A 23965-nucleotide genomic window follows, 5' to 3' on the forward strand; every position below is an offset into this window, starting at 1 on the left:
ATATATATATATATATATATATATATATATATATATATATATATATATATATATATATATATATATATATATATATATATATATATATATATATATATATATATATATATATATATATATATATATATATATATATATATATATATATATATATATATATATATATATATATATATATATATATATATATATATATATATATATATATATATATATATATATATATATATATATATATATATATATATATATATATATATATATATATATATATATATATATATATATATATATATATATATATATATATATATATATATATATATATATATATATATATATATATATATATATATATATATATATATATATATATATATATATATATATATATATATATATATATATATATATATATATATATATATATATATATATATATATATATATATATATATATATATATATATATATATATATATATATATATATATATATATATATATATATATATATATATATATATATATATATATATATATATATATATATATATATATATATATATATATATATATATATATATATATATATATATATATATATATATATATATATATATATATATATATATATATATATATTATATATATATATTATATATATATATTATATATATATATATTATATATATATATTATATATATATATTATATATATATTATATATATATATTATATATATATATATTATATATATATATATTATATATATATATATATATATATATATATATATATATAATATATATATATTATATATATATATATATATATATATATATATATAAATGAGGCAGGTGTAAAACATGGGAGCCTCCTGTCATCATGGCTCTTTCATGATTTTAGAAATGCCTTGATGTTGATACGTAAAGTTTTAGAAAGGCAATATAGGTTGGTGTGTTCAGCTCTATGGTGATGATGTGGTGTTGCTGGCAGTGCACTCGTAAGATTTCAAGGGCATGTGTAGTAGGGTAGAATGTAAGAGAAGTCCAGAGTTAAACCTGGGTGAATAGGATGAACACGAATGTGCGCTAACTCTGCATCATACCCTGAAACATCACTGAAAGGCCTTGCGACAAAGAAAGAGTATTGCATTGTGGTTTACATTTTATTTTTCTTGATGTTCACTGTTGAAGTATGATAAGTTTAAGGAAAACAACTGCAACTATGTCAGTCTCCTCCAAGGATTTTCTGCCATGAATATATGTAGGTGCTTATCTTTCGGTAACATATAACCTCCTGATGACATGCTAAAAGTTTGACTGTTTTTTATTTATTGAGAATGTGAATGGCAATAATTCATCACCATACTCAATTGAAATTCATAGTTTTAAACCAGTCCTATTGTTTTAAGTTCGTAAAGCTTTAGAGAAAATTATTTTGCTTATGAAGGCTGTGCGTTTTAATTAAAAGAATAGGAATTCAAATTATTTTTCATTGCAATTAAAATAATTTCTTGTATTTTTGGATACCTAATGTTTTAAGTACTCTATCCCATTCACAGCTTGTAAACACCTCCATGTATTAATTAAACAAATGTTTGAAAACAATTTGATGATCAACTGTTCGAATTCTGGTATCATTCATGTGAAAATATCTCATGCAAGACAAATTACAATTATTCAAGCATGACTAATGAGGGTAATCCCAGAAGTACCTGACTCAACAAAGAAAAGACCAAAATTTTGGAAAAAAAATGTAATTATTTTTCCCTTCCTTCTTTGGAGCCAGTTCTCCCTATTGAATCCATTGTTTTGATTGTTCTTTTGTCTTGGGTGTGCAGTAATGGACTCAAGTCTCATCCATGGTTATGAAACAGTGCAAAAATTCAGCTTTGTTGCTGTGAAACTTGGCTAAACACTCACTTGAAACATCTTAACGACACTAGTTTCGCTCGAGTGTGAGCAAACGCGGCACCCATCTGGCACACAGCTTTCTCATGTCCAAATTTTCAGTTAATATGTGATGTACTGCACTTTTTGAAATGCCCACTATGTCTGCTAGCTCGGGCACTTTCAGTTGACAATCATCCAGTATCACTTAGTGGATTTTCTTCACGTTTCTGGAATCATCACCTCATTTGGTCGACCAAAACGATGCTAGTCTTGACAGCTCATACCGCCTCATTTAAACTCTGCCTCCCAATATTTTAATGTTGTAAACAAAGGGGCAGACTCACCCAGAGTAGAATCCATACTGGTTTGGCTGAGGCCTTACAAATAAAAGTATTGTATCACGTAACGATGACAAATTTTCTTCATTTTCACAATTCACTGAAAATGTTCACTCTTGATGGCTGCCAAACAAATACTAAACAACGTGGCATCTTCAAACTTGAAACATATGCTTTACATTTTGCATACTTTCTAATACAGTGATATTTTTCGAACAACTACGGCCATCCCTAGGTGAGGCCGGTAACTTCTGGGTCTTCCTATGTACTTTTATTGAGTGAAATGGATGCGATCTTTTTAGATTTTGAAAAGGCATTTGATAAGGTCCCCAGGGTAAACTTATCAATAAATTGAAGTCCGCAGGTGTAAACAAGGGCGCAATAAATTGTGTTGTAGACTTTCTGTCAGAGTGGGAACAGGAGGGTAGTCCGTGATGGAGGTAGTTCCGACAGCATACCAGTGACCAGGGGTGTACCTCAGGAAAGTCTAGTTGCGGCTTTTATTGATTTTTGTAAATGATTTGAACCGCCAAGTGAAGAGTAATATTATTGTATCAGAAAAGTAGCAGTTAGCGGATGACTAATTGGTATCCCCACTAATTTGCACAGCTCGCTGAGTTCCAAAAGCCTTTCTTCTCTTTGATTTTGGTTCCTATGTTAACAGGTATGTACTTGGTAAATTTTGTGAAAAGTGGTGGAATTGTATTAAAACACTGACATAAGACTAATGCATAATATTGTTGGATTATGGCACCTACTGACTAGTCATTTTCACTTGGGAGGGTCCAAGGTCCAATACTTTAGAAGACAGAGGTGATTATTTGGGTAGGGAAGTGAAAAAAGGTCGTCCCATATTGTTTGTGCTTCGTAGCTTAAACTCCTGAACAAATATTGGGGGAAGCATGGGTTTAATTGGTAATAAGGGTAGATTCAAAGTAAAGTCAGTTAGATATGTGGAAGTATGTGGATAGTAGAGTCTGAAAAGTTTCAGACCTAACAAATAAACAAGAAATATTTCTTCAAATTTATTTTACTGTGTATTTTTTGGGCACTAGACATTGTAGGACTTCCTATACAGAGTGAATAAAAACCATGTTTCAGATTGCGTACTTGCACTTTTATTTGTTAAATCAAAAATGGTTCCTGATGCATCATATTTATTTCAGGAAACTGTTGCGGAAGAAGTAAAAGAATTGCTTAAACTGAAACAGCTGTACAAGGCAGCCACAGGCAAGTTATCTTTTTATTTGAATCTAAGAGGCCTGGAAGTAAGGAGAGACAAGGGATCCAAGTCTGTTACTGCCAGGCAAGACTTTCATTGCCAACTGAAAGGGAGAAAAGTCTGGGCTCAAAGAAGATTACTGGGCAATGCTACAATTTCAGTGTAAAAATTATTTGCCTTGACCGGGATTTGAACCCAGATCCCTCAATGTCCAGGCGAGTACTTAAGCCAGTCAATCCATCCAGGCATCATCTTACACTCCTAGAGATTTAGGGGAATTTAAAGGAACAAGATAATGTAATGAAATACCGCACATACAATGTCACGGGCATTTGTATTCGTGTGTGATGCACCCCAGTTCACGAGGTTAAAGCCAACTTTTAACACTAGGATGTTGTACCTTTGACAAATTCCCAGAAATTGTGGAGGATACCATGACAGTAACTTTTAACAAAGTCATCCCCTAAATGTGCATTACGATCCAACATTCGTCACAACGCATTGTTCCTTTGAAAGCCACAAAAATCTCGGAGTGTAAGAGGATGCCTCGATGGCTTAACTGGCCAAAGCCCTCAGCCAGACATCAAGGGATCCAGATTAGAATTCTGGCTAATGCAAATGATTTTTTCACTCTTGAGATTTTTGCATTGTAATGCACATTTGGCAGATGACTCTGTTAAAAGTTACATTTGTGGCATCTCCCGCAGTTTCTTGGAAGATTAGAGGAGATGAGAAGTTTGTGTGTGAAAGTCTCTCAGTGAACCAAAAAAAAGAAAGCTTTCATTACTATCTCATGATGCATTTTTGCCACCCAATTGGCTCTAAATTGTGCAAATTATTTTGCAAAGTATAAAAGATTTATTTAATATTTTATAAGCATTATGATGAACACAATCTAATGTGAGTGTTAGTGGAACAATCAAACACTGCCGGGACATTTGCCTTAATTGGGAGCTGTTTTTTTTAACCCACCATTGGTAGGTTACTTTCAACATAGTTAATTTTGAAAGTAGGGAAGATGTATTTTAAGTGTATTTTGCTTGTTCAAATTGTTCGTGGCATAAAATTTGGGTGCTAAACAGAATTACTTATCCTGTTAAATTTTGATAATGGCATTTATAGGAAGAAAGCTAACTTATGAATAAAAAACACTTCATCCAAGGACAGTACTGGCTTTTTTAGACTAGAACGAAGGAATCACTCCTCCCCAATCTTAATCCTCTGTAAATATTTAAGTTATGTATTGAGCCCCTTAATGTACTGTCTTTGCCAGCATATAGGATGCACTTTTTTCCTCTCAAAAACAGCTAAAATATGGGGTGCATTTTCGACACTGGTTATCAAAACTATAAGTTGACATTGATGTCTAAAACTTCTGGTTTATATTGATGTAGGTTTTTTCAAATTTAATTGAATATTTTGTTTTTGCTAAAGATTATTTTCAAATAAATCTTTCCATAATATTTACTGCCCTGTAAAAACAAGCCATTGTTACATTTGCATCATATATATTTTCTGCATCTCACTGAAAGAGGGAGGCTTCAAGTAAAATGAGTTCAAATCCGCTTCATAATTCTGCAAATTCATAATTTTGTCAGTTTTCACCCTGTTATGCAAATGCTGATGAACTCATGCATTTCAATCAGTTGTGAATGGTGTAGCTCCCAATTCTGAATCTTCCAATTTAATCCTTATTTCTCTAAATATACTCTATGAATTGAGCTTCAGAATTTGGCGAAAAGTTCATATATGCTTTTTTCTTCTATCTAAGTTAGTTGGCCATTAAAAACATTTTGTCTGTGAGCAATATACTCAGCTTTTGCCATAATTATACGCTATATTGTTCATATGAAACATCTTTTCTCACAATTCTCTGCTAGCAAAATTGCTATTAAAGAGCAAGTTCTCTGAAGTCATGAATTGAAATTACACTCCAGGTACGAACAATGACTGTGCTATAGGCTGACTGAAATGAAGTCCTTCAGAAAATAGACAAGTAATGATAAACACATTCACATGAAAACTACGAAGGCTTTGATAGTGTAAAATATTCAAGATTGGCCAATAAATAAAGTACAATAAATGTTACCAATCTATGTATGCACAATTGTTAAATTGCTGATGATACCTAGCGATCAATGTAGGTGCCATACATAGGCTTTGCTATTACCAATTTAATTAACCAGTAAATCATCAGGCAGTGAACTGACTACCCTTGGTATTACTCACTTTGCTGAGATTATCATGGTAAGCCTTACTTGTTGTATTAGGATTCCACTGCAATTTTCAGTTTGTCAATGAAGGAATTAGTATCAGGTAAAGTGAGCATGGAAATAGATTGAATTCTGCTGTGCTCTGCGTTCCAAATCAAATAACCATCCTTGTTTCTCTCTCAGTAAACAAATGCTTTGATTGCGAATGTCCTATTCCAGGAAATAACTATCCATCCTTCTTATTGTCAGGACAAGACTGGAAGCCTGGAGTGACCCCAGTGAAAGTAGCATCAGTTGTTGCAGTCTCAGCATCTGTCCAGCCTTCCCTTCCATGTACCAGCAATGTGGCCCAGGACCTGTTGGATCAGATCAGTCAGCAGGGTGACAAAGTCAGGAAGTTGAAGTCTGACAAAGCCTCTAAGGTTAATAACTTATGTCCATTTCTTCCTGTGTATTTACAGAGTCCCAAGCAGTTGCAAATATTGCCGTCCCTTCATCAAGGGTATTAGTGACTATTAATAGATAATTTTATATCCTGATGAAAGTGCACTTATTCAAAGAAAAGTACTGGAAGCAAAGCATAATTTAGGAGTGGGCTTAAGGGAACAGGCATCTCGAGTATGTGGCCCTAACCTCCTCATGGTATGCCTTGATAAGTACCTTGCTATAAACATCCTATCCCGGGATAATTTCGTGGTCTACTTGGCATTCTATTCGTTTACGCCTAAAATACTTAGGGACCAAACACACTAATGTTTTCCTATTGGTGGTGCACCTTTCAAATTAGCATATAGATCCCCTAGTGGAGTTTTTGAGTAGTCTTTAGTGACCATCCTTCCCTGGTGGAAGCATTGCATGTCATGTAGTGTTACACTGAACAATGGACAAGTATAAAGCCAAGAAACTTAGTACTGATGATATTCGTGCCTTCTTGGAAGGTGTGGATGACCCTGTAAGTGATGGTAGCCTTTCAGGAAGTGAGTCTGAGCCAGAGAGTGGTGACTATAAATTTTGTGATAAGCTGTCTCACTCAATGAGCTCAGATGTCTCGCCAGAAAATACATTTTCCTCAAAGATGCTTGAGCAGCATTTCTAGTGGACAAAATGTAATGCAGTTGAGAGCAACCAAGCAGATGAGAAGTATGGGAACTTTGGTGTTTACTCTAGTTTTAGGTGTTTGTGTACCACTTACTTCAAATATTTCTCCTTTGCAATTCTTTGAACTCTTTTTGCCAATGATGTTGTGCACCGTATTGTAGTTGAGGCAATTTAAATTTGAGGTTGTTTAAATTCAGGCAATGTATTATTTAATATTGTTACATTGTAGTTTAAAATTGTAAAATGTTAACTTATAGCATTGGTTTTATTTTTTTTAGGAAATGGTTGACAATGAAGTGAAGACTCTGCTTGCTCTGAAGACTGAGTTCAAGAAAGAAACAGGTGAGATGATCTTGGGGTTTTGCAACAATTTTAGTGCTCAAAATAGCTCCTCTCCATTGGAATTTTATGGTACAAATTCACTTTTTGATTGTAGTCTATGGAGATGTTGTATTTCTATTGCTCTGTCAAGAATGATGTTATATGCTTCCTAACAGTCTTGTTTAACTTACAATTAGTGATTTATTTTAATTGTTCTTTCATTCATATCTTGAATCTATCACCACTGCACCGTATACAGTCCCCGAGCGACTTAAGTCCCGACTTACATAAGTGGTCACTGTCTGAGAGAATGCCTTTTTGCTTTAGTAGTTTTCAAACATCTGGACAACAATAATTGGATGTGCATTTTTTGCTGTTAATCACAATGTATAAACACGGTAAAGAATATAAGAGTATCCAGGGAAGAAATTAAAAGACAGCATAGTTTTTGATACAATTGTGTTTCAAGTTTGCTGATATCATGGCGTTTTCAGCAAATGATATTGCCTAAGTCCCCTGAAGATGTTGAGAATCTGCATGCCCTTGACCAGGAGATGAAAGAAGTGGGGACGCTGTGATTGTATCAACAGTTAAACCTTCCCCCCCTATTTTTTCACATACCACCCTTAGGGAAGAGAGGGCTCCGCCTGCGTGAGCCTCCCTTCTATCGCTCTGCCCTCCTTCCAAGTGCATGAGGGTTCTTTTGAAAGTCCTTGCTAGAATTAAAACTGCTATTTTTTGGGAAAAACCTTAATTTTTCAACAGTGTCATTTTAGGCACATTCATTTTATTCATCACTTCTCTAATTTTTTACCTGTTCCAATGAATTTGATTGTCCAACTATGCACTACAGGAATTTATTTCTGCAATCACCTTCCCATTTAAATATAATCTCCTACCCACCAGCCATTTCTTTGTATTGAAGTTTCTCGAATGCATGTCTGTTGATAAGCACACATGATGGTGCCAATTTTGTATTGCCCTTTACAGAGTGTTAAACCCTACAAGTATTCAAAGACACTCTGGGATTAGAAAATAATGCGGCCAGATGAAGGTATGGTGTCCTTGAATCTTGCTTGAGGAATTGGAGGAGGTTCTTTGTTTTCCTTCTTTCTGCCCATTTCACCTTCTCCATTCTTCTCCACACCTACATTTCAAAAGCCTTCAATCTACGTCCATCATCCTGCTTCAGTGTTCATGTTTCAGCACTGTACATAGCTACGCTCCTTATCAAAGTTTTAATAAGCCTTTTCTTAACATCTTTACTGAATGTCTCTGTCATCAATTCTCTCATCCTTGTGACAGCCTCTTTGCCTAGTGCACTTTTTCTCCTCATTTTCCTATTACTTATACAATTTTCATCAAAAACTTGTATGACTAATTATTTATGCAAAAATATATGACTTGTTTTTTTACTACTCATAAAAATCTCTGATAGTTCTCCGTATCACTCTCTTAATGATGTCATCAGCACATTTTAGAGAACATTTAAGACTGAGAAGTTCATGATCAGCCTGTTTTGCAAATCTTATTGAAAGGGGGTACTGTGAATACTTAATGTCCTGAAGTGTGTCTGATAACCATTTCAAATTGATTTTATACAGAGCTATTTATGATACAACATTTTAGCTAGCTATCTTTTTAAAGAACTCATTTAAAAAACTGTGATCATACAAAGTCATCCAATAATTGCTTTATGCATGCTTACGTATGAAGTTGAAAACTGAGATCTGCCATAAACACTTTGTGAAGCACCTGTGGTGGAGCTCTCTTTGGATTTGTTGAATGATTAAATTTACATTTGGAAGTGAAAAGAATATTATTGTTTCTTGGCTGATATGTTGAGGCATAATTCTGAAAAGTTGTCAAGTAGAAAGCTCTCAATCTCCTATAATTCAAATTCTGCAAATAGCGTGTGTCTGGCAATGATGCCTGGTCACAATGATCAAATAGGTTTTTTGTTCCATGAAAAGTGAAGTAATGTGATTATTAGTATTTTTTATATTTGCCTAGGGTTGACTTGGAAACCCGGCATTCAGGTGCCATCTACTGGAATCACCACAGATCCTGTTCCTTTGAACAAAGGAGCTTCCAAAGACCAAGCAGATGGTGGAATCTCAGTGAAGGTGATTGTTGAACTGTGTTTGTGTTATCTCTAACAATTTCTTGGGCCGTCACGAGGCTGCCACTAGCCTGGGAGAGTCTGGGAAGTTAAGAAAATTCCCTGGGAACATTTTTCTTGCTCTCCCGCACAGCATGCCGTCAAAGTTGTCAGGTGCTTTGTGGGAGGTTAAGCTGGGAAATTTTCACTAGATTTTCCCAGTTTATCTTGCTTATTATTACAAAATGAATGAAAAAGTTTGCTCAGGTTACTCTGATGTCTAGAGGTGGCTGCATTCTTAATCTGAGTAAGAATGGTCTGGGTGTGTCTTGATCTATGGATTCAATCTCTGGGGATTGGCGTGGTCTGGGCTCTAGGGAGGATTAGGGAAATGCTTCATTAGATTGCAGAATTGCACACTTGAAATCGAAGGTTAGCAGTTTCCTGTAATATAAGGTGAAGGATTTAATTCTGATAAATGAATTATATTTTAATTGGTAAGTTCTCTGCTTAAGACATATTTAATCATATATGAGGACAAAATACTCAAATTACCATAAATTGTCCAACAATTTCCACCCTGGTCAGGCCGCATGAACCTGGGCTAAAATGAGGGCATAAAATTGTGAACTGATCAGTTATATTTTGACTGTGAAATAATTTGTGCCCTAATTTCCATCTCCACATCATACCTGCAGGTAAATAAGGTAGCTTCAATAAGTTACAATAAGTTTAAAATGCAGTGAGTCCACCCATTTTTGGCTTATATTTTTTAAATTGATTTGAATTAAGTGTTTTTTCTACACAAATTTTATTTTTTTCCCAATAAGCATACCTTTTCATACTAGTTGCATTGTTTCTGGCATGATGTGGTGGAATTCAAGCATAATAATGAACAAATAGTTGTACTCTTCCACTATTTATTTATTTAAACCACATGATTAAAAAATAATTGAAAAAGTGCTAGTATTAGTTCATCAATACCATTTCAATTTTTCAAATACAATTTTTTTTTATTAATATTTTAAGAAATAGGCTGGGGTAGGAAATGGGAAATCCCTGGGGTGCGCTTGTTTATACTTAATAAGAAGGCACTTAATTCCAAAGAAGGCACTTTTGAACCCTTGAAGTCAAGTTTGTTGTGAATTCTTCATAAGATGAGAGTCTGAAGATGCTTTCCAGCGATGGAGGCGAAAAGATCCTTTTGAATTCAGTGGTATCAGGCTTTACTTATTGAAAATTCATGATCGATGAAGAAATAAATTTTGTATTTTTTCACCGTCAAATTAAATGCATTACTCCCAATTTGGACACACAGGCAGCATCATCAGGTATAAACTCTTGTAACATGGCTGAGAAATATATGTACTCTTTTGAGGAGGAGAGATGGATGATGGAAGGGAACTGGAGGGGAGGAAGGGGCAAGTATCAAATTAAAAAAAATATTAATTAAAAAAAATAAAAACAATAAATAAACATAGGAATACCAACATGCATAGGAATAAAATAACATTTGTTAAGTATCTCTGCCGTAATTGTAATATCAAGATACGGCATAAATAAATATTGATAAAAACAAAATCTAAGAATGTATGAAACATATAGAAATGAAAGCATTATAAATGTGCTAAAGTAAGACAAAATTGAAAATTAAATATGCAATGCATAAATACGTATGATTGTATAGACTTGTCAAATTTATGGATATAATATATGCATGAACCCCTCCTCGGACTACAGCCTTGACGTGGTGGAAGGGCTTGTGCATTCCGATGACCCCTAAGCTGTGCTGGTGGGAGTAATAATAATTGCTCCTGGTAGGGTCACCCATGCCAGATAGGTCGAAGGTTAGGAGCCAGACGAAAGGTAGTCCACACAGCATCTGTTCCTCAGTGAGGCGGCTGCAATGGCGTCTGACCCCAGTGGGGCGGCCAGCAAGTGATGGTGTCACGTTAAAAACACTATTGAGGAAGGCAACGGGAAACCACCTCAATTATCATTCCCAAGAAAAATATGATGGACAATAGAGATATTTTGAGTCCTGGCAACCACGGGGCTCGGCCCAATCGGCCGTGTGTCGTGCCCGGCAGCGGGGGAGGCAAGGCTTCTGCGGTTGTCATCCCACGAAACCTTTGCAAGGGAAATCCAGCAGCAACAGGACAGAAGACGCAGGAGAAGAAGACCAAATTAGTTACAATAGGAATGTGGAATGTTAGGACAATGATGAGGAAAGGGAAATTGGAGAATGTTAAGCGAGAGATGGAAAGGGGAAATATAGATGTTTTAGGTCCATGCGAGGTGAGATGGAAGGATAGCGGGGATTACTGGAGTAATCAGTATAGAATAATATTCAGCGGCGGGGGCGAGAGCCAACGAGGGGTTGCCATAGTATTAAAGGAAGAGGTAGGAAGAAGCATAGTCAACAGAGAGCAGGTAACAGATAGGTTATTACTAGTAGAGATGAAAGCAGAACCAACGAACTTGGTTATTATTCAGGTATACATGATACAAGCAACCATAAGGACGAAGAGGTCGATAGAATATACGATTAGTTTGAGGACATAATCGCGTGTTCCCGCAGGGAAACATTTGATAGTGATTGGGGATTGGAATGCGATGGCAGGCGAAGGAAGAGATGGTGATGAGGTCGGGGACTACGGTTTAGGCACGAGAAATGACCGCGGGGAGAAAGCAGTTGAGTTCTGCAGTAGACAGGGCTTAGTCATCACCAACACTTGGTTTAGACACCACGAAAGATGCAAGTGTACATGGAAAATGCCAGGTGACTGAGAAAGGTATCAGCTAGATTACATCCTGGTTAGACGCAGGTTTAGGAACAGTGTGATTAATTCACACAGCTTCCCGGGAGCGGATGCGGACTCTGACCACAATTTAGTTGTTATGAAATGTAGAGTCCGTTTCAAAAAGATAAGGCAGGGGCGGCGAGTTAAAAAATGGAATGTAGAAGCATTAAATGGGTTGAAAAGGAAGGAATACAAACGGTAGAGAAAATCATGGAGGATGGTAAAGGGCTTAGTACTATCGAAGAAAAATGGGAAATGATCAAGAAAGGGTTGTCTAAAGCCGCAAAAGACACTATTGGAACCATTAACGCTAAAAGGACTAGGAAACCATGGATCACGGATGAGATGATTACAAAGATGGATGAGCGGAGAAAATGGAAGAATGTAAGTACAGAGTTAGGGAAAATGAAGTACAAAGAATTAAACAATAAATTGAGACAGGCAACAAATAAAGCAAAAGAAGCATGGTGAAAGACGCAGTGCGAGGATATGGAAAGTCCGCAGAGGAAGGGTGAAATCAGTGCGCTGTACAGTAAAGTTAAACGTTATCGAGAAGTAAGAAAGGAAGAGCTATGCTAACAGTTAGAGATAAGGCGGGTAAGGTAATAGTTGACGCAGGAAAGGTCCAATAGAGATGGAAGGAATATATTGAAGAACTGTATAGTAAAGAACTTCGACGAACAAAGTTAGACATTGAAAAAGAATATGACGTAGAGGAAGATAGCTTAGGTCCAGGCATACGATGTTACGATGTTGCAATATGGCATAAGGAGATCTGCCATATGTAATATCGGCAGTTTCCTTTCTTTTATCAATGCTATCAATCTCGGATACCCCTATTATAATTGCGTGTGACTTTCTAGGATTTATACTAAGGAAATTTCATTTCATGTGTTAAGATTTCCTAAATCATCATTAATATGCTCGATGCTCTAGTGGAAGTTGTTGAGTGCACAGAATAAATAGATAAAAATAGAATGGTGCAGGTCATGTCGTGTCATATAGGTGACCTTTGCACTTGATGAGGGAGGATGGGCATTGATTGATGTGCAGAGAAAAGAGTGAATTGAGGATTGAACCTTTGGGTGTACCTCTTAAAAACCTTTCCCCATGATAAATTACTTTAGATATATTTCTGTTGTCGATCAGATAGGAGTGAATTAATCCAATCAGCAGCCAATGCACCTTAATTTTGCGGATCCAGTGAGGTTATCACCATTTTAACTTTTTATGTGATGCTTAGTTTCTGTTATTATTTCGATATTATTGAAATTTGTTTCAAAAGCAACTATTTTATCTGCCTGTACAAAACTGGCATGGTTGAATGCAGAATGAGATACAATGAATGTACTTAAGAGCAAAGTACGTATGAGCCTTCCCGTTAGCTCTAAGCATATTAAGTTTCGTGGCCGCGCAGCATGTGAGATATAACCAAGTGTGCTACATTGTATGCATTTACGATTGATTTGGGATTTTTTCAGGAAGTTCTTTCAATGAAATATGAGGACTCTGTTGCTTGCTACTGACTCAAGGCAGTGATATTATCAAAATCTATAATAATGGCAACCAATTTCTTTGCCAATGTGTGAAAAAGCACTCGATAGTTGGTATTTTTTTGGTGAATCAAATTGTGCTCATTGGGCAAAGTTCTACCCTTGGCCCAAAAGGAGACGCAGGCTGATTTTAGACTTAATTTAGGAGTAAAAAAAGAGAGTCTAATGGGTGTGGGAACGCAAAACATTTTTCAGGGGACCAGTGAAATAATATTTGAGACATAAATTATTTGGGAAAAATACTTAAAAAGTGTATTTTCATGTTTTATAAATAAAATATCTTACATAACGATAGTAAAATGAATGATAGAAACACAAGTAATTTTTTTACTAGCTAGGTCTAAATTATGCAGATGAAATAATAAAAATTATTAACATTCTACATGTATATCCAATATATTTGCTAACACTAATATTAAGGAATCAGTATTCACAATATAGACAAAAGAACAGAGTTATGATCAAATCCTGGGAAAATTTAATTTTAAGGAATCAATATTCATAACACAGATAAAAGAATAGAGTTAAAATCAAATCCTTGGCAAATTTATGATAAAAATTGGTCTGTCGTCCTTTATGATGGGCAGTGAGATTTTACTGACTTCTACCTTTCAGGAATGTTAATCAGAGGATTTGAATGAATTGATGTACACAAATGGAGAGGTGTCTGGATCAGTAAAAATTATGAAGATTGTAATAATATATTGAGTCTGGTTCTCATATTTCAAGGTTTTGTTGTGTTTGTGGATGCTACTAATTGTAGTAGTACATGCCCAGCTCTGTATTTCACAGGAGGAGCCAATGGACCCATCGGAAGTGGCATTGGTGGAGGCTAGAATAAAAGAGCAAGGGGATGTGGTGAGGGCCCTTAAGAGTGGCAGCAAGGCCTCAAAGGTAATCTAACGCTTCCCTATGCATGAGGAAGGAGTGCGTGGAGCCATGGTGTGCTCTTGGGGCATTTGTCTGTTGTAAGGATTCCTTATGGTATGCTTGAAGATACTTGCTTCCACTTTACCACATTCAGCTTTTGCCCCTGAAGTTGCTGGTTGGGGAAAGGGTTGACGTCTTTCACAAAGTTCAAGGTTTCACAGTGGTCTCTGCCTTCCATAAAAGGCCCTTAAAATCTGTGCCGTTCTGTCAACTCATCCCTTCCTTTTGCATCATCCGAAGGCCAGCATGAGGCCTTTCTTCTGATGGGATTGTATGCCTTTCAGTTCCTGTTCTAGACCACAAAGCACTCTCGCTCTCTGTGTCTGTCAATTCAAGGCTAAGCTGCTGATTCTGTTTGTGTGAACTCAGGAGGTTTTACTACTTGGGAATGATTTAAAAATAAATATTTGCCCACATTTTGGGAGGCATAACTTCAAATTTCACTGCACCTTGGCTACAGTTCATTCATCCATATGCTAAAAAGTGCACTGATTCTTGTACAATCAAGAAATGTTGTATGGTGTGCCTTACCAATATGCTCCTCTAGAGAATATGTGGAAACGTCATATGCTATGCAAAGAGCATGCGTGCTCTGAACCGGGCATATGTCGAGCACCCCATTTTCTTGTCCTGGTGACCTCGCAATTTGTTGGTGCTTTAGTAGTACACTACTTGTGCCCTAAATGGAAGATTGTCACTGATTCTAATCAGTGACCTTTGATTGTGCATAAAGGTATTGCTTGTTGAACTCTGGAACTTTGTGGACACTCCTAGAGTCACAGCCCGCGCCAAGAATGGCCTGTCTTGATACACTGCTCTGTATTATTGATCACAGTCATCTGTTGTGTGTGGAAATTTCTTAATTATTCATTTCAACACTTCATGTTTTAATTAAGAAACATTATCGAATGTCGCAAAATGACTTCGAGTTAAATTGTGCGTGCATTCTACATTCATGTTTCTAGGTGATGATGCAAACAATCTGATTTCAAGCCAATTTTATTAAATTGTTTTAACAAGCCATCAAACTAACTATAATTTAAAGCAAGCAACAAATAGTATAATAAGGTGAAATTCATCGATAATATCATATTCCATGTATTTATCATCTTAATGTTAGGTCAATGTAGCAAAAAATTAGAAGATAATTTCACTTGGTTATGTTCACTGTTATATTTCAGGGCTGTTGTCTAATAAATGCTTCCACTTTGATTTATCCTTGAAGGAGTCCATTGACAGAGAAGTGCAGGTTCTTCTCTCCCTGAAGGAAAAGTATAAAAGTTTAACGGGAAGGGTGCACGGAGGCGAAGCCAAGAGAGAGGGGGGGAAGAAAGGAAGGGAGCAGCGGAAGAGCCCACCCAAGGCAGCGCCAAGCATGGTGAGCCAGTTGAAATGAGTGGATGCAATTCAAGTAATGATCGCCTCCTCAGCACATGAGCCATGTGAATGACTCAAGGAGTCAAAACGCAGGCCATGAAAATAAAAAAAAAGTCAATGAAAAATATTTGTTTTGTTTTCCATTGCAGAAAATTTCCACAAATGACATTTTCGACTGTGCAATATTTCTCATTTATTCTCCCTGTTAACCCTATTCTCTCAGAAACATGTTGATTGGCCCTGGTACATTGAGTAGTTTCTATAGCCAGTGGGCCTTGCTGACCAAATGAGGTCTCTGCACAAGTTTTGACCTTTCCTGTGCACCTCAAATTCTAAGTTCACCTAGCCCTTGTCCTGAATGTGCATCTTTAATTCGCAATCCTCCCAGCGTGAGTCATTTGGTGATGGTGTGTCCTTAATTCCAGAAAGAGGATTGCTCGGCACCGAAGAAGCAGACGCGCCTTGGGCTGGAGGCTACAAGGGAAGGAAACTTACCCGACTGGTACTCACAGGTAACGCACTCATTGAAAGGGTGTTGTGCATGTTTCTTGCCTAATTTAACCCATTTTTTAATTTCTCCTGCACACTCACAACTGCGGTGTTCGTCATCACCACAGTTGGCAGGTCCTGTTGGTGCAAATATTTGCAATCATATGGTAATGTGACCATTCCGCATAAAAGTACAATGGTTGTTGAAAATTTAGCATGTTATATTTAGAAATATGTTTTACATTGATTTAATTAGATATTGATTGAAAATGATTTAATTTATGAAGAAAGGGATGGAGGGGTGAGGCATTATAGCAAAGTAGTTAAAAACATTATTTTTGCCAGCATTTGGAATATAAATAATAAAATTAACAATATATTTATTTGTCCAGTAGACTTACTGTGCACGGTGTTGAAAATACAAGATAGGTGTATGGGACATAATAGTGGGATCTAGATTATATTATTCCCAAATAGAAATACAAATGCAGTGAAACCTTGCTTAATGAGCTCCTTGCGTAGTGAGTAATTCAAATTATGAGCAAAATTGGTGGTCCCAAAGATTGCTGACTTAATGAATGACTCTTTGAATAACAGGTGACACGAAGAGTGGAATTCCCGGAATGATTCCCTGTCTACTACTTCAGTTTGTGTTTAGCATCTCAGTGTCGCTAGTAATCACACATATTTTCAAACTTGTATTCAGACTTATTATTAGTGATTCTTTTGTGCTCAAATAGTATTTGTTTCATAGTTTAAAAATAATCCCAAAGAAATATCCATCAGAGAAAAGCTTGAAAAGAATAAAATTAACAGTCGAAATGAAAAGTGAAGCCATTGAAAATCGGGAATAAGGTGTGAGCGTGGCTGATCTAATATGCGCATTAACAATCGGTCGACATCAAAGATTTGCATTTTTTTCAAGAGCAAGGCCAAAATTAAGGAGAAAGATGCTTCAAAGAGAGTGACAAGAATATGTATTCTGATCAATGTTGAAAGGTTACTTTTCAAAGATAAAAGAAAAGTAATTTTGATGCGACACTATTAACAAAGATATTATCTGTGAGAAGGGGAAAGTGATTTTCTCCGACCTCGTTATGAAGATGGTAGGATTATTACCAGAAGAAGCAGCATCCATGGCATTGTTAAGCATAGTGAAGCAGCGAGCACAGATTCAAAGGAAGCAGAGAACTTCATTGGTGACCTCTAGAAGCTTGTTGATTCAAAGGGCTACTGATCTAAAAAGGTTTTTGTGACAGGATGAGTCTCTTCAGGAGAAAGATGCCAAAACGAAACTGTATTTGTGCACATAACAGTAGAAGAGAATGCATTGCCCAGCCACAAGCCAATGAGAGAGCATTGCACGCTGCTATTTTGCGTAAATGCAAATGGAAAATCAGAAATTAAACTCCTGCTTGTTTACAATTCTAAAAATCCACTAGCCTTAGAGAAGGGTTAAGTCCAGAACAGTGGGCTAAATGAGATGTGGGGGTCATGGGAAACTGTTGCATCGTATCTTGCGCTTGAAGCATTGCCCTAATAAGGCAGTGGCAATGAGTGCCAGAAATTTCTTTGATGATAATTGTGAGTTGCATTTTTACAAAATTTTGAAGCATTAGCGAAAACAATAAATCTAGAGAGCTTCCTAGTAAAAAGGAGCTAGGTACATATCATAAATGATAAACTATTTCCTTCCATTCTTGTTTGCTTATAAAAATAGAGTTCACATTCCCGGTTGCTTCGTTCTGCAATGAACGTGAAATGTGAACAAGATCCACAATCATAAACAATGTGTGCATTATTTATTTGAATAATCATCTTGTACATAAGAAATAAAACAGTTTCTGGTGGTACTTTGTGGAAAATCTTCATTGAAATTAAAAATGAACAGCTTGGCTTTTCCTCACAGAAATTTTTTTATTTACGACCTAGGTTTCGTTGTGGTATAACATCGTCAGGTAAAAATACAGGTCAAACACAGTATATATATATATATATCTCTTGACAGATGGGAAGATGAGGGAGGGAGGGAGGAAAGCAAGGATTGGTTGAGGTAGGGAGAAGGAGGAGGATTGGTAATGGTGATAAAGTAGCGGGCTGGGAGGAGGGATTAATACAATGTGGAAATAGGTTTGCTTGGCGTCGGGTTAGTTGGCAGAGGAGTAGGGGAATGGGTAATGTGAATGGGTAGAACTGTACCAGGTAATTAGTCAGGTGATTAAGAAGCAGGCTGGGAGGAGGAATCAATACATTGTTGAAAAGGTTTGCTCGAGTGTTAGTTTAGTTGGCAGAGGGGTGAGGGAAATACATTAATGGGGAACGTGAAGGGTTGAGAAAATCGTTGGATTATGGAGAAGTTACTTAAGTTTTACATGTATACTTTGTACACTATTGTAATACTAATCAACCAGATATGCACATAGATTCTTCTTGAACAGTAACATTCTTGTCTCAGTTTTTTGAATAGTTTGGCAGATTGTTAAAACAATGTTGTATACATTGATGTTGGTCCTTAAACTGTTGAGCATAGGCTGGTATGATGTTTTCACATGTATATCATTACATCTTCTGGTATTGTGACTGTGATAACTGTTATTCATTGTAAAGCCACTCTTTGTTTTTCTTGGCATAAGTCACTGCATGATAGATAAATGCATAAGGTGCAGTTAACATTCCCAGATATTTAAAAAGAGGCCAGCATTGTGCACGATTAGGTTGATTACAAATGGGTCTCGCTATTTTTTCCTGGACTAAAAAGACTTGTTGAAATGAGGATCATGTTCCCCAGATTAATATTTCTTAAGAAGTTATAGAGTAAAACAAGCCATAAAATAACATTTTGAGGAAATCCATATTTTCAATGTGTTTTAAAACTGATATCTAGTAGCAAACTGAATACATTTTCTGACATGCTCGGGAGAGATGTTCATCCCACTTAAATTGAAGGTCAACAGTTAATCTTAAAGGAATTCATGATGCACACACTATCAGCATGCATGACACATTAACCGTTAAATTTATGGATAGATCATTACTAAATATTTAAAAAATTATTGAGCCTAGCAGAGACCTCTGAGGTACTTTTTTTACCTGGAGTAGAGAAGAGAGAAAAATACTCCCATCTTTGTGGAAAACAACCTTCTGTTATTGGTTAGATAAGTATGTTCTTTGCCTGCTCAGAGCAATCCCTCTTATGCCACATTTTTTTAGTAATATTTCTTGATCTACTATATCGAAAACTTTGCTTTTGTCAAAGTAGATTCCCATTATTTTGTTTTTTAAGTTTATTTCATCTTGTTCTGTGGATCTTCCTCTTCAAAATCCAAACTGATCCCCTTATTAAAGGTTATTGCTTTCAAGATAATTAGTAACTCTTTGACAATAGACTTACTTGAACTCTTTTCCAAACCTTGGGATAATTCATATTGACCTGTAATTGCTCAAGGTTTCGTTTCACCTTTAGTTTTAAAAACTGGGACAACCATAGGCAACTCGAGAGCATCGGGATCCACACCGTCAGAGAGAGATTGATTTACTGGGGAAAGGAAAGGGGTCAGGATGAACTTTCGTGGTTCCTTTAGAATTTTACCGGGTTCTTTAGGTCATCCGTATCAGGTGTGTTTTTTATTGCTACTTCTCAAAGATTGTAGCGTAGCTCACTTTCATGGCAAGGGTTGAGGTACATTGTCTTCTTTTATTTCTTCTTTTGAGCTTCATGATCTAGCTTGGAGTGGGTTGGGGTGTGTCGGGCGGGAGGAGGGATGAAATATTGAATGCATCTGCTACTTTGGAAAAGTCAGTTATGGTACCAGCATTGTTGTCACAAACATAAGATGGTGTCAGCATTAAGTTGGGGTCATGTTACTCGTAATGATTTTCCAGCCTTCTTTCAAGTAAATAGTTGCTTTCCTTAGCCATTAATTTTTATCCTCCTTTTTGGATCTCCACATGTGATGCCTAAAATGCTGCCAAGTAGAGAATATCATTGATTTAGTGAATGGTCACCTGTGATTTTAATGAGTGTAAACATTGACTTTAGGTTCTTGGACATGTTGATGATTTCAGGTGTGATCCGCTTTTCGCTTTTTTCATAGAATCACTTCACAGTTTCAAGAGGAAAAACCACATTAAAATCGTGCAGAATAGCGGAATAAACTTATTAACCCTCTCAGTGCGGCGGGCCGATATATCGGCTATCGTATCCCTGGCGAAAAGTGCGGTGGGCCGATATATCGGCTCTTGCGTAGGCTATTGTTTAAATCGCTGTAACTTATGGTTTTTTCTTTAATAATTTATGGTTTTTGTGCTATCAATAGGTTGAATTCCATAGAATTACGTTACTAATTTTTTATTAGCAATTTAAATGCTTTTCAAAAAGTATAATTCTTACTATAATTTTTCGTTCAGTTTTGTACATGTCGGGAAGCTCAGCCTAATTGTTTGCTCGTTTTTTTTTCTGAGTGGTCTTTCCACTATGAAAAGCCACTGAAAGGCTACTAATCTGTTTTCATCTGTAATCTCTTGAATGTGTTGTGGTGTCGTGGTGTTGATATATAACTGCTTATTCAGACTTTGTTGATACAATGGAAATGAGAGCAATACTTTGTAATCATTTTGGTTTCTCTTGCCGTCCATCCTATCTAATCAATTGCGCCCTGTGTAATGGATTACATTGTCAGCAGTTCTCTGTGAGTTAGAACTTGGTTTTTTTCTGTCTTTAGATTGTAATCACATTGCCGCAGACTCAAGTAAAGGGGAAAAGTCCCAATTTGACTCAGTGAGATCAGCCTTTTCAACAAAATCGAACTATGCAGAGGCTGACAAAAAAATTTGCAATTCACTGGTTTTTCTTTATTTATTTATAATATTTTCTGCATGTCTTTTTGATTCTTTATTATATTTAAATATCGTAGTTTAATTGAAAAATGTTTTTAAAAAAATATTAGTTTTGTGTCTAAAAATCGAAATATAATTGCTAAAAAAATATTCTTCAAATTTATGATACTGTAGTAATTACATTTATTTTTCAGATGATGTAAATGTATTACATCATTAATAACTACAATATTATATTTTAAAATAAAAAAACTGCATATGGATATATAAACAAATAACTTCATAATGTTTTTTTTTCTTAGATGATACATTTTCTTAAATTACCCTTTGCACTTCTCACTAGTACTCCTGAAATCCCCGCCGCACTAAGAGGGTTAAGGTAGTCTTTCCTCTATACCTTTGTCCGATCTTGATATCTATGTATTACTTGAAAGTGTTCAACATCAGAGTCATTTAAAAAATCTCTGGCATATGATGCTTTTTTGTGTTACCACCCATATTCCCCAAAAAGAAATGCTACTGCTCAGTGCCTCGGTCGTGGTCAGGTAAGCCAGGATCAAATACCATGCTGGGAGTTTGGCGTTCATGAAAATGCATAAAAATATTATCCAGAAGTGTTCGCGTGCTAGCAATTACTCTGGTTGGTGCATTGACCAATGGTTTCAGATTTTATGAAGGTTTAGAGTTGTGTTTCCGCTCATGTCCATCCATCTACAAATTGCAAATAAAATCATGAGTGAGAGTTACTGTCAGTCTATTACAATGATAAGTCACTGAGAAGAGCAAGTAATCCAGTTTTTCTTGGAATTGTGAGAAAATTCCTAGTGGAAATCTGTATACTACTGACACAAAAGAGTTTTTGTTTGAAAATGAGCCCTTTCTGGCTGAGCAATCAAAAGATAACTCTTATGATTTTGATGATATTGATAACTCTTTCGCTGAGGTACATGTAACATTTTGCCAAACATAAGAGAACCTCTCCGCATAAATAATCACTCCATCATAACGGTGATTCTTCTGACAATATTTATCACTTATAACATAACCTGGAATTGTTATGTATATGTTTCCCATCCAGTGTTCGCTCATGCAATTCAGGTTTGGTTTCTTATTAAATCCAACTTTTTCTAGTTCATGAAACTTAAAATTTAAACATTGAATATTTATCACTTATGTTTTTAAATGAAAGTCTTGTGATCATCTATTTATCATTACAACCTCAGCAGTTGACTCAGGTACAGGATTTAATTCTGAGCTCATTTTTCCCGAGCTAGTTGAAAGAATGCCATTCGACAATGAAAGGACATGTGCCAGTAAGAATAGTGAAGAGTTTTGTTTTATATTTACTCCTTAAAGTTATTTAAGAATTAACAGGTAAAAAGTGTACGTTTCTCTGTTACAATGAAGTTCCTTGCTATACCTCCTATGATATGATTCAAATTCACGTCTGTTGATATGTAAAGATACGGATATGAAGTGAGGCATAGTGACCTTGGAGAAAGATGCTGTCCTCCCCTCATAATGGAGGTGGTCTAATCTGCCCTTCATTAGTGCTATCTGTTAACACTATGGATAAGTTTATCCTTAGCAAGTATACTGACAGATGATGTTTTTCTCTTTGAATTGTATAGGTGCTGACCAAGGGAGAATTGATAGAGTACTATGATGTCAGTGGCTGTTACATTCTTCGCCCATGGTCTTTTGCAATATGGGAGTGTATTAAGGATTGGTTTGACATTCAAATCAAGAAAATGGGTGTTCAGAATTGCTACTTCCCTATCTTTGTGTCAAGAGCTGCTCTGGAAAAGGAGAAGACTCACATTGCAGATTTTGCACCCGAGGTAAGCTGAGCATCAACAAGTATCAAATCTAATTCCCATTGCCACTGCAGACGGCCATGGTTATGACTTGGTCAGCATTATTGGTGGTCAATCTGAGGATTGGTTTGGGGCTCCTCTCCAGAATGTGTCATGTTCCAATCTGGCAACCTCTCTTCATTCAATTGTCGGGTGGTTGGTGGCCGTGACACGATTGGTGGGAGCGCAGCACAGAATGAGAGGCGTATTCGGATTATGAGTCTTTATTTAATCCTTTTCAAGCCATGGGGATCAGGCATCGGGGAGTAGGCATGAGCAAGCAGGGCAAGGCCTCTGTGTCCGTCTCCGGTGTGGTCGTAGGCTCGACCGACAGACGCAGAGGCGGCATGGGACGTCGGGAAAGTTGCAAGGGTAAGGCTGGGCATCTCTGGTTTGGTCGTAGGCTCGACCGATGGACTCGGAGATGGGGTATCGGGTGAGGAATGGGGAAGGGAATGGGTTCCTGTTCCAGGATCGTCTTGCTTTATAAGGCCTCGAGATGGCACGGCCATTGCGCCTCCGGGGGCCGATTGACTTCAAAGCAGCTACAAGGGAATTAGGTAGCAGACATTGTCTTATCTTGGTTTCCGAGAAACCCGCACTAAATCACCATACATTGGCTGGTATGCTGGGGGGGGACTCATCCTCGGGAGAGATAATAAGTTAGTGAGGGTTTCCAAGAAACCCACATTATATAATGCCGTATGGCACCTTGCGCCAACATTTTACATTATCTGCTTCCGGTAGTTGATTATTAGTGAGACCTCTGTAATCCCTGCCTTTGCTTGTGTTTCTCTCAACCTTGGTTTTCAGTATCTACTACCATGCCTCGGGGTGTAATTTTTTCTCTCTTCTGTTTGTCAACGTCCACCAGGCCTCTCTCTCCATCCAGACACTCCTTCATTTATTTTGTTGATTTGACGAGTTTCA

General features: G+C 36.4%; 1 protein-coding gene across 1 annotated transcript in view; it reads left to right on the forward strand.

Moving 5' to 3' along the window:
- GluProRS (Glutamyl-prolyl-tRNA synthetase) overlaps positions 1-23965 on the forward strand; it is a 102547-nt gene that overhangs the window by 53450 nt on the left and 25132 nt on the right. Inside the window, exons 21-28 of the mRNA XM_071593447.1 lie at positions 3402-3465; positions 5920-6092; positions 7047-7110; positions 9103-9215; positions 14340-14441; positions 15703-15855; positions 16280-16366; positions 22811-23020. Of these exons, the coding sequence (XP_071449548.1) occupies positions 3402-3465; positions 5920-6092; positions 7047-7110; positions 9103-9215; positions 14340-14441; positions 15703-15855; positions 16280-16366; positions 22811-23020 (966 nt within the window). The remainder of the gene's footprint in view (positions 1-3401; positions 3466-5919; positions 6093-7046; positions 7111-9102; positions 9216-14339; positions 14442-15702; positions 15856-16279; positions 16367-22810; positions 23021-23965) is intronic.

This window comes from Hetaerina americana, unplaced genomic scaffold, assembly GCF_022747635.1.
Source record: "Hetaerina americana unplaced genomic scaffold, ioHetAmer1.1.p SCAF_6, whole genome shotgun sequence".
Taxonomy (NCBI): Eukaryota; Metazoa; Arthropoda; class Insecta; order Odonata; family Calopterygidae; genus Hetaerina; species Hetaerina americana.